The 13,832-nt window shown below is 33.4% G+C and overlaps 2 protein-coding genes across 2 annotated transcripts in view; both read right to left on the bottom strand.

Annotated features, from left to right (window-relative positions):
- LOC144849885 (uncharacterized) overlaps positions 1 to 9,457 on the bottom strand; it is a 78,527-nt gene extending 69,070 nt beyond the window's left edge. Inside the window, exons 1-4 of the mRNA XM_078706985.1 lie at positions 9,370 to 9,457; positions 2,708 to 2,753; positions 2,027 to 2,350; positions 1,136 to 1,438 (exon numbers count right to left, since the gene is read on the bottom strand). Of these exons, the coding sequence (XP_078563111.1) occupies positions 1,136 to 1,438; positions 2,027 to 2,350; positions 2,708 to 2,753; positions 9,370 to 9,450 (754 nt within the window). The 5' untranslated portion in view covers positions 9,451 to 9,457. The remainder of the gene's footprint in view (positions 1 to 1,135; positions 1,439 to 2,026; positions 2,351 to 2,707; positions 2,754 to 9,369) is intronic.
- LOC144849891 (uncharacterized) overlaps positions 1 to 13,832 on the bottom strand; it is a 66,414-nt gene that overhangs the window by 32,983 nt on the left and 19,599 nt on the right. The window lies entirely within an intron of this gene.

Genomic DNA, 13,832 nt, shown 5'->3' with positions numbered 1-13,832 from the left:
TCTTTTATGAGATGTGTTATTGTCCTAAAGTGGGCGCCACTGTTTGCTTCTAGTTTTTGCCTCTATACAAACATGATATCTAATGTTTAAATTTATGCACATACAGTTAACAATACTGTATGATGCCACTGACAAAACAGTGTGATATGCACAAATACTATTGAATAAATGTTTCTAACAGTGTACACAAAACGTTAAATATGAAATTAAATTATTTAAAAGAAACATAAAATGCAATATGTAGGCAGACTGTGCATACTCTATATGAGTATTATTATGCACACAGAAAAAAATTTCAGGAAGGAATTAAAGGAAGTTAAGAAAAATATAATTTTCATGAATATGCCTAAATTTACCTGCATTACACTCCTCTAGAGTTACTGTGTCATTAAGCCTTGTATTTACTGCATAGCATGTAAGAATTGATTGACATATCTCATCAATAATTTCTATAGTTGCTGAATTATTTCCTTTGTTAACCACTTTTCCATCTCGTAATATTTTTACTAATGATGGCTTGGGATAGCCCTCTGCTGTACAGGTTGCAATACCATCTTGAGATGCAAAGGTAACAGCAATATCTAAACAAATTAACAAATCAGTGTGAATGCACATCTTATATATAATGTAGTGATAAAAATAAAATGTAAAGCTGGCCACTTAAAAACTAGTTTTAGTTCATGTTTATTTAAACACCTCAAATTTCTGTACTCAATTTTTTTTTTTAGAAATACAGTAGGCCGATAGGATGACAATGCACTCCATACTAATAGTTAATACTTTGCTGTATTCTCATCAAACAACAGAAGTTGTTGATACATGAGTACTAACAAACAATAAACTCATACAGTATCTTAACTGGTACAGATAGTACTGGTACAGGTTCAAGTAATTGTCTACATAGAGACATCTGGTAGCCATTGACATAAAGTTGGCATTTGGAATGCTACTTTTAAAGGCACATTTTTATGATGATAATATACCACAGGCATTTTTACTACTTGATAAATTTCAATTAGTAAAAAGATACAAAAATCGGGCAATTTTGATAGATCAAAATTTCACAACCTCAATATTTTAATTATAATTAATAAATGTACACAGATTAGTTGATATTTAATAATGTTGTACATACAATATACAGTAAAGTCTTTTCCTTCACTTGTTTTAGCATCCTCTCCTTTAAACTGATCACTTTCTGCTTTACATGTATATCTCCCACCATCTTCTTCAGTAACTGATTTAATCTTAAGAACTGTCTCTGTACTGTTATTTGCAAACTCATATCTAGAAGGGTTGTTGGTGTTGACTGTCTGTCCATCTTTATACCAAGTAATGTCAGGTGTAGGATCACCATCAGGTTTACTACAGGTAAAGGTCACTGATTGACCTTCATACACAGTGCTTGCTGAGGCATCAAGAAGTGGTTGATCTAAGTCTGAGAAGAACAAATAAAATGTATGAATTAAGTATAATAAAAAGAAATGCTAGGCCTACAGAAAAAAATACATCATTTTATTTTTTACTCTTTGAAAAGAAAATATTTTGAAGAATTAATATTTTGTTGCACAATTATTATTTTTAGCATGGCAAAATATAAACCACTACACATAGCAACTGAAAGATATCTTTGATGGATATTTAAAAACACTAACACATTTTTAGTGAAATGCTAAATTAGTATTGGTAATAATATATCCAATTTGTTGATAGTACTGTAAAACTGTAGTAATGAATTTGTTATATTATTGATACTTTAAATAAGTACTGTATGGTATCCAGGATTTAGTAGAAATAAGTGGTCTTTATAGTATCGTCAGCACAGAGTTTATTTAAAACAAATTAATATCAATATTTTATTTTAAAATTGAAATTAGTAAATAATTAAAAGAAATAAAACAATTTATTTTGGTACAAAATTATGCATTTCTATTTAAAATAAAAAATATTACTGTAAATCTCAAACTTACTTTCAGTGAATGTCAAATGAATGTCATGATATTGAAATTAAATAATCCATACTCACAATATACAGTTAGAATAGACGGATTTGATTGTTCAATATCTCCAACCGTTGTTTGTATCTCACACTTAAATGTTCGTCCAGAATCATTTCTTGTTGGCTGTGACATCACCAAGTCAGCTTTCCCAGGTGTTTTGTTTAATTTAAAACGATCATTTTCTATCTTTATTTCATTCACAATGTTGGTAGATCCATCTTCATCTAGCTCATTCCACTCTATTCCTTCAGGTGTAGAAGTAAATTGTGAATAATCACAAGTTATCACCACTTCAGCATCACCTTCCTTGGCTGTCTGGTCAGATGTTGTCACCAACTGACCACGTGATTCTAAAGATAAGAATATCAAATTTAGGTATTTAGGCATAATTACCACCAAATCATGCTTTAAACAATTAAACCTACGTAGTATAAGTAGGTACAGTTGAAAAGAGATTTTGATTGTTTTGATACTGTATTAGACCAAAAAGATCCACACATCCAATTAGAGTTACATACATTTACCATAATTTATTTAATTTAATTTCAACCACATCCAACAGCGCAAAATCGCCAATTACAGGATGCCTTAAAACTCTTTATATATAAAATTAGAATTAAAAGCACATAAAAATACAAAACATGAAACACTTATGACATATTAAACAGAGAAGACATTAAAAAAAAGTTTCATGAAAAACAGCTCACCTTGAATAAACAGCAATGTTACAAGGAAACATACAGCTTCTAAAGCCTAAAAAAATTAGAAAAAGGCTGAATTAGTTAATATGTATGCTCACTTTACATGTCGTAATATGTCTCACTCCCACTAAACATTTTATTGAATTGAAATTGAACTAGGACATGTCAAGTTTGAGGTTGCTGATGGCTTGAGATTCTGAATGCCTAAATGTTCGTTTTGATAAACAAATTAGATTTGAAGTTTTAGGTAAATTTTTTAAAAAATGAGATTGGTGAAAAGCGCGAGATGTGCGTAGCGAGAGACCTTCAATCAATCAATCGTTCGATTTATATAGCGCCATTCCAACATTCATTGCTCATGGCGCTGTAGAAAAAATCAGAAAAGGTGAGTTTTGAGTAGTGACTTAAAGTGACTCAATGATGATGTGTGTTTATTGTTCAAGGGTAGGTGGTTCCAGAGTCTAGGTCCAGCAACACTGAAAGTCCGATCTCCCCAACTATGTTTGCTCCTCGGAATGTCCAGTAGCACCTGATGACTAGATCTTAGTTCTCGCTTTCCCTTCTTGACTGTCAACAATTCTGAGAGATATTTTGGAGCGCAACTATTTAGGCATCGGAACACCAGCAGCAGGATCTTAAATTTAACACGTGACTCCATGGGTAGCCAATTTAACTCTTTGAACAATGGTGTGACGTGATCATACTTTTTGGCACACATCACCAAACGAGCTGCCCAATTTTGCACCTTCTGGAGAGTCCGCAACTGCTTCTTTGGCAGACCATACAGCAGGGAATTTCCCATATCAAGCCGACTGGTAACAAAAGCATGTACAATCTGCTCTGTTGCACACTGGTTCAAGTAACGTCTGATCTTGGCAATGTTACATAAATGGAAAATAGCAGATCGGCAGATTTTGTTGATATGTGATTCCATGGTCATTTTACAATCAAGTTGTACACCAAGGTTACGAACTTCTGTTGATGGATTGACTAGCACGCCACCAATATGTAGGCCATAAAACCGGATCTTTTTTCTCTGCTGAACAGAACCAAATAGGATCACCTCGGTCTTTTTATCATTTAGCTTGAGGAAGTTGGAGCCCATCCATTTTCTAATCTCAGCAGTGCATGCTTCTAACCGTTTTACGGCGGACAGAAACTTGGTCTGGCAAGGCTTGACAGAAACGTAGATTTGTATATCATCTGCATAGAAATGATGACATAATCCGTGTCTTTGTATTATTTCAGCAACTGGTGCAACATAGATGGAAAACAGCTGTGGTCCAAGCACCGAACCTTGTGGGACGCCACATAATAGAGGACGGTCATCTGATGAAACATCACCAATGCAGACGGCCTGGGTTCTGTTCCTTAGATATGATGTAAACCAAGACAATGCTTGATCTCTTACCCCAATATCATGTGACAATCTATGAAGAAGCAGTGAGTGATCTACTGTGTCAAAAGCAGCCGATAAGTCTAGTAAAACTAGAATAACAAGTTCTTGATTATCTATTGATGTCAAAACGTCATTCTGAACACGTAGAAGCGCTGTCTCCACACTGTGGTTAGCTTTGTATGCTGATTGGTAAGTTTCATGGAGGTTGTGATTTGACATATGCTTAGAGAGTCTAGCTGCAACAACACGCTCAATAAGCTTCGAAACAAAGGATAAATTTGAAACAGGTCTATAATTTTTAAGAACTTCTGGGTTGAGGCCAGTCTTCTTCAGCAAAGGCCGTACATGTGCTTTCTTTAAATTCTGCGGTACTGTGGATGTGATAAGTGAAAGATTAACTAATTTCATTAGCACTGGAACTATTACAGTAGCGCAATCCCTTAAAAGCCAAGTTGGAATAGGATCTAGCTCACAAGACTTTATCGGGGATGCCTTGATCAATTTCTCGATCTCCTCATCTGTGGTTGGTTCCAGAATAGACAGTTGACAGCTTAAAGGAGCCCTTGTACTAAATGTATGCGCATCTTGGAGAACAGATTGAAGAAACCCTGATCGAATTTTAGTGATCTTTTCATTAAAAAACTCTGAGAAACGTTCAGCAAGAATACTGGTTGATTTACAGGTAGGTAATGGTGTCTTATTTCCTCTATGCAGTAACGTGTTTACAATTTTGAATAATTGCTTCTGGTCACCTACAGCATTATTTACTAGATCTGAGTGATATTCCAACTTTGCAGTATGAATATGTGATGATACACATTGGCGCTGATGTGTGTATGCATGCCAATCAGTTTCGAGACCTGTCTTACGCCATTTCCTCTCCAGCTGCCTTCTTACTTTTTTCTGTTTTCGTATCTCATCAGTATACCATGGAGTTTGCGGTCGAATAGTCACCAGACGTGACTTAGTTGGAGCAAGTTTATCAATGATTGAACGCAATGTAGAGTTGTACATACATATAGCATCATCAATGTTACATGGAAGAGATACAATCAGTGTTAGTGGTAGTAACTCGCTGACAACAGAGTCAGCACAGAGATTCTTGTAGTTACGACTAGAAACTATTTTCTGAGTTGGCGGCGGTTTATTTAACTGTAACTTACAATGTACGGCTGAGTGGTCAGATATATGTGGGATGCCCACATTTACATCAGCTAGAAAAGTGTCAGTTGATTTGGTAATAAGCAGGTCAAGAGTATGACCTGCCTCATGGGTTGGTTGCTTAACATGTTGAGTAAGATCATAAACTTTAAGAAGGCTCATAAACTGCATAACCTCCCTATTCTTGGATTTGTCAAGGTGAAAGTTGAAATCCCCGGCAATGAGCAAGTCGGAATGTACTAATGCAATGGTATCAAGCATGTTAGAGAACTCATTGAAGAAGTGTGAGACGGTGAAACCATTTTTCTTGCTAGGTGGAGGACGATATATAACTATGATTCGAATTCTGTTACTAAATTGAATTCCCAACGATTCAAAAGTACTACAGTCAGGTAAGTCCAGAGAGCGTGTTTTTAGACCAGCTTTGTACATGAGGGCGACTCCCCCATGACGACCATATGTTCTAGGAACATGGTTAAACATGTAACCATCTGGAGTTATGCAGCCAGCAGAAATTGAGTCATCATCACGCAACCATGTCTCAGTTAACGCAAAAATGTCCAAATCGTTATCTATAATGTGCTCAAATATTGAAGTGGATTTTCCGGTTTGATTCGGATCACAAATTGATCTTGCATTAAGTAAACAAAAAGAAATTCCAGTTTGTGCACTGCTTGGATTTGGGATGGATTCTTGAAAAAATAATATGTTTTGCTTTCTCCGCTTTGATGCGCCGCCACGGCATCCCCGTCTCGTTCGTTTTTTAATGTTTAGTCCAAGCCTACATATGTAACTCCAAGTAGATGAATCCAATCGGATAGATTTCGAACAGCTAGATATGCTGTGTAATACTTTTGATGTGTAGTTGTACATTGAACCAAATAAATAAATAAATGGTGAAGAGTACACATTCCTAGCTAGGCTAAAGAATGTCAGCATAGCAGCACAAACAACAACAAAGCAGATAGGCACACAACAGCCTACACAGCCTATGCTACAGAACAATAACAGCTAAGACAATGGTAGCTTAGGTAAGCTTTTAAAACAGCTTGAGGTTGGGTAAAAAGCATGAGCGTGAGACTGGACATGTATGGACATTATTAGATGTATAGTACTGTGGATATTTACTGAACTGGAGATGAAATGCCTACATACTGCTAATTATTCCATGTTGCTTTCATATTCTGTACAGTAGTAAACTGCTGTCGTGGAAAATTGAACAATCATATTAGGCAGCTGTTACTCTTTTACTCTTAATTTCAACGCTCTTATTAGGAATCTGTTCTTGGTCTGTCACTGTTCTTGATATACATAAATGATTTACGCAGTGTTAGTGATACTCTATATGTTGTTTTATTTGTCGATGATACTCTCTAATATATTTAAATAATAACATTATTAATTTGTATAATAACTTTAATAGCGAATTAACAAAGATTTGTGCTTTTGATAAATACTACTAAAACCAATTATATTTTATTTAATTAACACCATAGAAAGTCTAATCTTAAACTAAAAAATCTAAATATTTATCTAAAAGATGTATTGTCCCTTTGACTAATTCCCCCCCCAATTTTTTTTTTTTAATTTCGAAAAAAAGTGGGTCATTTTGAAGTATCATAATAGTTATTAACTTTCACCAAAAATTAGTCAAAAAAAAAAATAATTTAACCGAAATACAGATGTTTTTTTGTTCAAAAAATAACTTTGACTTCCAGTCAAAGTTTTCAATAAAAACATATCTCATAATGCAACGCGCTTGTTTGGCTACTCTGTATGCATAATCATAAAACTTCCTTGCGATCTGTGTGAAACACCTTCTCAACCGTGACGAGTTGTAAACAATCCTAATTAGCATCATGCATAATGCATACTCATGGTTTAAAATCTTTGTTTACTTTCGCTTGCGACGATTTCCCAGACGAAAAGTTATCTAATTAATTTACCTGTTAATTAAACTTGTTGTTTTTGGCTCGAATTTTCGACTTAAACTGAATAACTTTAATATTACTTTGATATGGCTAATTAAAATTTAGAATATTTTTTTTTTCATTTTTTGTGTTTCAAGGGACAATACATCTTTAATGGCAATATCATCGAACACAAATTGAGACTGCTTTTTTGGTGTAATTACCCATGAAAATCTAAATTGGTCTAGCCATCAAAAGTAAAGTTGCAATAAAATATCCAAATATATTGGGATTATAACAAACTGAAGCACTTCTTCATATTTTGCTTAATTTATATAATTAATTTTAATTAAATATTCTTCCTTATTTGCAATATTGTAACACTATCTGGGTAGCTGACTTTACCACTAATATCATGAAAATTCCTAAGTTACAGAAACGAGTTGTAAGAATTATTTCGTTATCTCATTTTATTGCTCATAGTGAACCTATTTAAGAAGTTGAACATTCTAAATATTTATGATCTACTTAACATATAATTTTTTTCTATAATTTATAAATATGTAAATAATGTATTGCCCAATCTCTTTCTCAAACATGTCTTGTAAACATAAAGTATGTAACATTTATCATCTTAGAAATACCAAAGGATTGGAAGTACCGTTTATGTGGCTAAACAAGACTCCATGTTTTGTTATAGTATATGGTCCTATAGAAACTACTTGCTGTAAAAACCTTAAATATTTTTATAATCTGTTAAAAACATATATTTCCAAATACAAATAATGTGCCATAATTGATTGTTTGTTTAGGGGTTGGTATTTGACAAGTTCTTTTACTTCTTTTTCTGATCCCAGAAACAGTTCTTATTTAATGTTACCATTTAAGTCATTGTAAATGTATGCTTTTGTTTTTCTTGAACTGTTTCTAAATAAATGTTGAATGAATGAACAAGTTATGAAGTCTCTGATAACAAGTATGACCGTCGAGCTATGTTATTGCATTGCGTATTGTTTGCTTCCTGTGTGTTCGAACAGCAGTTAAATTGTGGTCTTCAGTGATGAATAACTGGCACACTTCTAACAATATTACTCAAATATTGATATTATATTTGACATTAAGATGACCTTTAAAGGACAACTTTATTTTAACAACCTATTAGGGATGTACATATGATTTCAGGACAATCGAGAGATCAAGAATAACGTCGCACGCGCTCGTTGTACAGCCGTCGCCGTAAATTGCTGTGACGTCACAGGTGCATCGCAAAATTTACGTCATGAGTTTTCTGACAAAGTCTGGCAAATCGCGAACATTTCTAGTAAACACACTTTGTAAATAAATTGTAAAAAATATAAATGTTGATTTTTTTTTATTGTTTCTTTTGCTTATCTCGACTCATTAAGTAGATTTTGCTATGCACCTGTGATGTCACAGCAATTTACGGCGACGGCTGTACGACGATATTCTTAATCTTGCGATTGTCCTGAAATCATATGTACATCCATAATACATTGTAAAAATATGGTCCTCGGTCAAGCTGTCCTTTAAAGGGAACATACAAGAATACAATCTTATTGAACCTCTATCATTTTATATCAAAATATTCCGGTGGGGAGGATCCAGGTGTAGCGATTGCTTTGCGCTACCATTTTTGAAAATTAAAATTAGATACGAAAACAAATATTGACACGCCTCCGTAAAATGCTGCGCAAAGAAAGCGCACTTGGACAGACTGTCTCCCTCCTCAATTACCTAGTTTCGTTGATTTCCTGCCTCGCACTTTCTTTTGGGAAATGATAAAATGATGCCTCGCATTTTTTGTTGATGGCAAAACGATGCCTCACATAATAATTTGACTTTCATCTTTCCTTTTTTTATTAGGCCTACACCCTAGCTAGCCTAAGCCTTAGGCTAGCTAGCTACTATACTAAAAAGCCTAGCTAGTACCTACTACTACTAGGCTAGCTAGGCTGGGAGGGCCTATCTAGCTAGGCCTATAGTAGGGACCTATAATATATCTAGCCTACATTGCTATACTATAGGCCTACCTAGACTAGTAAGTACTACTACTACACTAGCTAGCCTCTCTACTAGGGCCTAGCTAGTCTAGTTAGTGTAGGGGCCTAGACTAGATAAATTAGGCCCAGAAAAAGAAAGCGGAGAATCTTAAACCAAATTAAAAACTGCTTACTAACTTTATGTCTAGGTCCAGGCCTACTACTAATAGGAATAGGCCTAAAAGTAGGCCGTATAGTGGGTCTAATGTTTAATGCCATCACTCTTCCACAAGTTGTATACGTAGGCGTATTTTATGTGAGGAATTCCCCTTGTTTGTTTTTTTCAGAGCCATATAAAGAGTTACGACATTGAAAATTAGAAGCCATTTTTGTGTCAAAGAATTCGCACGCTGAGGGCGCGCGCGTCTCTTTTGTATAGCGTTTTCCTATTGTTCATGCATTATTTTTAGATTTTTTTTGTCTATGAAATAACGCTTATATTCCGTTTTTATTTTAGTAATTAATGTTATTAATGGTATTAATTTGGTAACATTTATATATTGTGTCTATAATAACAAAAGAATAAATGCTAGAGCCTACATGCAAGTCAGGATACATCAAAGCATGAACCAATACAAAAAACACACAAATTCACCCCTCTTTTTATACAGTATATGGCTAGCTCTCTGTGTGTTTCTGTTGACACAAACTTTCAGAGACTCGTTCATCATTTAATTTGTAATAATTTGCCTTTATTATTTTAATATTGTTCATACCCTATTCAATATATTAACAAATATATCCACGACACTTTGTTATTTTATTTAGTCATCAAAGTATGCATTATAAATTGAAAATATTACATAATTGTTATTAATAGGACGTAGTTATGGGATGTTTAGTTAAAAATCAATCAATCGAATTTATAATGTACTAGCGCACGCGCGCGCAATATTCTTTGCCGCAAGTACTTCTGTACGCTGTGCACATCGATATTTCACCGTAAAATGTGCAATTACATTTTTTTAAATATAAGAACAAGTTTAAAGTATTTTCTTGCTCCTATACTTTACATGCAATAACGGAGACAAGTTTGACACAAATTGATCTGCATATCACGTGACTATAATTCAATGTCGTAACTCTTTATATAATATGGCTCTGGTTTTTTTCAGAGCCATATGTAGAGAGAGTTACGACTTCGAATGGATTAGAAGCCATGTTTGTGTCCAACTATTCCTATGTAGCGTATGGAGTTGAGTCTTTTGTTTTGAAAATGTATAACGTTCAAAAGGCTTTAATTATCGAATTTAATATCAAAACATTCAATTTGATTAAAGGTTTTTGTTAAAATAATAAAAAAATTATAAAGTTACTGCGAACATGATTAAAAACAACAAAAATAGCAATTTCGGAACGGCTCTGGTTGTGCGCTCCATGCACGCTCTACGCGTGCGCGTTTAGTTTGTACAGCGATTCTCTATAGTAATGCATTGTTTTTACATTTTGTTGTTTAAAAATCATGTTCGCAGTAACTTTATGATTTCGTTATTATCTTAACAAAAACCTTTAAACAAATTGATTGTTTTGATATTAAATTCGATATTTAAAGCCTTGTGAATGTTATACATTTTTTAAGCAAATGACTCGACTCCATACGCTACATAGACATAGTTGGACACAAACATGGCCGGTGTGCACACCACGTGACTTTCTAAAATCCGTGAACGCAAAGTCGTAACTCTCACTATATATGGCTCTGATTTTTTTCTACGTAGGGCGCCACCAGCGGACGTTTCAAAGTGTTTGTATTGATCGATCAATATTGGAACTAGAAAGATGGAGGAACTCGGACAGTGCAGCATATTATAAGTATAATTTCCCTACATATGATTTACCCCAAATTGTTTTGTTTTGTCTTAGTGCAGAGTGTGATTTGGGTATTTGCAATAAGAACTTTTTTTTTACTATTTTATATTTATTATTTTTTATTCTTAATAATATTTTATATTGTAATTTCTTTTTTACTATGAAACTTGACATTACCTTAAGACTTCTCAGTACCAGATCGCTTTTGAAAATTGTCTCCTATCTTTTAACACTAGCAGGTCTGAAAATAATAATAAAAAGTGGTGCAGGATTGTGATCCTGGTCCTTGACTACATCTATATGTGGTTCAATTTGGTAACTGGCAAACTTGTTGAGTAATCCTACAAACAGACAAACAGTACAGACACACGCGATCGACTACGCGGAGGTAATACTTATGTTATCCATACTTAACCTTACACTTTAAATGGTACACACAAAAAAGGTGCAGCCATACTGTACATACGCATGACATCCAAACGTCAATAATATTTTGAATAGGCCTAATAGAGATCAATAATTATGTCTGCTTTTGAACATTCAGGGGTATGGTTTGGATGTATATGGTATATTTAACACACATTTAAGTAGGCCCCTATTGATATGAATGTATAAAAAGGATCTTATTTATAACTTTTTTATCACAAACTCTGTACACGGAAAAGAAAAGAGAAATATATTTCCTGAAATGAAATGAAATGAATGATAACTTTAATAAACATTAATAAATTTAATGCTCTTTTATTAAAGGCATTACAATGTTATCACCAAATGCAAAGGGTCAATGCGAAGTTGTATATACAAATAGGGCAAAAGCCTTTGACAGAGTCTCACATAATTTGCTCCTGTTCAAACTATAAAAATTTGGCTTAAATCATGATCTTATTTTATTTTGTCAGAGAGTCACTGTAGTGACGGTAACACGTCTGAATGGCTTCCAGATTTATTTGGAGTACCTCAGGGTCTATTTTGGGTCTATAAATTATGTTTATCAATGATTTTTCTTTTGTTCCTCGTCATTGTAATGTTCTGATGTTTTCTGACGATATTAAATTATTTAAGTCTATACAAACCTTAAATGATATGTTGTTGTTACAAGAAGACTGGTGTGCCACTTGGAATATGCCAGTCAATGTCTCTCTAAATGCAAATCAATGTTTTTTACCCATCTATTTTGATCGACTTTATATTAATAATATTTTACTTGAAAGGGTCTCTGTTCACAAAGACCTTGGTATTTTTTTAGATAGTTCGTTACATTTTTGTAAACATATTGATTTTATAGTCTCTAAATGCAATAGATTTCTTGAGACATTGCAGACATAAATAAAAATGATAAAAAGGCTAAATCTTTAGTTAGGTCGAATCTTGAATTCTGCAGTGTTATTTTCAACTCTATTTCTCTTGCTCAGTCTTACAAAGTGTGCAGAATAAGTTTTGTCGATTTTATACGTCACGTAAATTTGGTTTTATTAGTAAAGACTTTCTCATTAATTTAGCGGATAGGCGTAAGTTATTTGATTTTTCTTTTTAATGCTATGAACTCAATTGTTCATGGTCATTTTGAAGTGTACTTTCCTATTTATGTTCCTTTAGACCATGCATTCGTTATGGTTTTTTTTTTCATTTTATTGTCCAAGTTCTCGTTATAAACTTAATTGTTCATGGTCAGTTTGAAGTGTACTTTCCTATTTATGTTCCACAACATAACAATAAACAGCTTTTATGCCATTTACTACACAGGTTTCAGAATCTAGTACCAATTGTGACAAGAATTTGCGAAGTGATTTAATAATCCGTATTTCACCACAAAGTGTCAATGTTCTTTTAGACCATGCATTCGTTATGGTTTTTTGTTTTCATTTTATTGTTCAAGTTCTCGTTATGAACTCAATTGTTCATGGTCATTTTGAAGTGTACTTTCCTATTTATGTTCCACAATATCAATTGCGTAATCCGGCTTTATTTTCTATATCAAGGGGGAGGGTAAATATTACTAAAAATGGTTTTCTTAATCATCTGCCTAAGTTATACCACTCACTGTATAAAGTTGATGGTTCTGTTGATATTTTCCTTGATTCGCTTGCTTGTTTCCGTCACAAGGTTTTGTCTAATGTCAGTAATATCTAAATGTTGTCTTGTTATTTGTTGATTTTTGCATGTATATTATAATTATTATATTTTATGTCTTTCAACCCTGTTAATGGTCACTATAGGGGTGAGGATGAAATAAAATATTAAACAAAATAAATTTAAAAAAGTATTTGTTTATCGTTATACCTTTTTCTGTTGTGGTGAGCATGAATTTAAATTTTTAATTGAATTGAATGTAGTCTGAATTATTTGTCGTGCTGTTGATGATTATAATGCCTAGTGAAAATTCTAAATTTCTATGTGCCAGTAAAATTTGTAAGAAAAAACCTTTCACAAATTGTTAAGTGACCTTACAGTAATTAGAGTTCATCCATTTCTCATTTTAATCTTTCATCCCAAACTTCCTACAGATCTTATTAAAAATGTGTATTTGGACCTTGGTTGATATTAATAAATAGCTTTTATACCATTTACTACACAGGTTTCAGAATATAGCACCAATTGTGACAAAAAAGGGGAAGGTGATTATAATTAAAAAATAGCAACACAAATGAGAGGGAAGTTAAATCATCAACTATACACTTTTTTTTCTTTATAGAACATATTGAGAAGGAAAGTTTATAACACCATGTGGTATCTGGTAGGCCTATATATCAATAAATACAAAACTTCCGATGAAATATTTATACTGTGGTCCT

This window comes from Antedon bifida, chromosome 8 (assembly GCF_963402885.1).
Source record: "Antedon bifida chromosome 8, ecAntBifi1.1, whole genome shotgun sequence".
NCBI lineage: Eukaryota > Metazoa > Echinodermata > Crinoidea > Comatulida > Antedonidae > Antedon > Antedon bifida.
The sequence above is the reverse complement of the archived record's forward strand: the minus strand, read 5'-3'. Positions and strand labels throughout refer to the sequence as shown.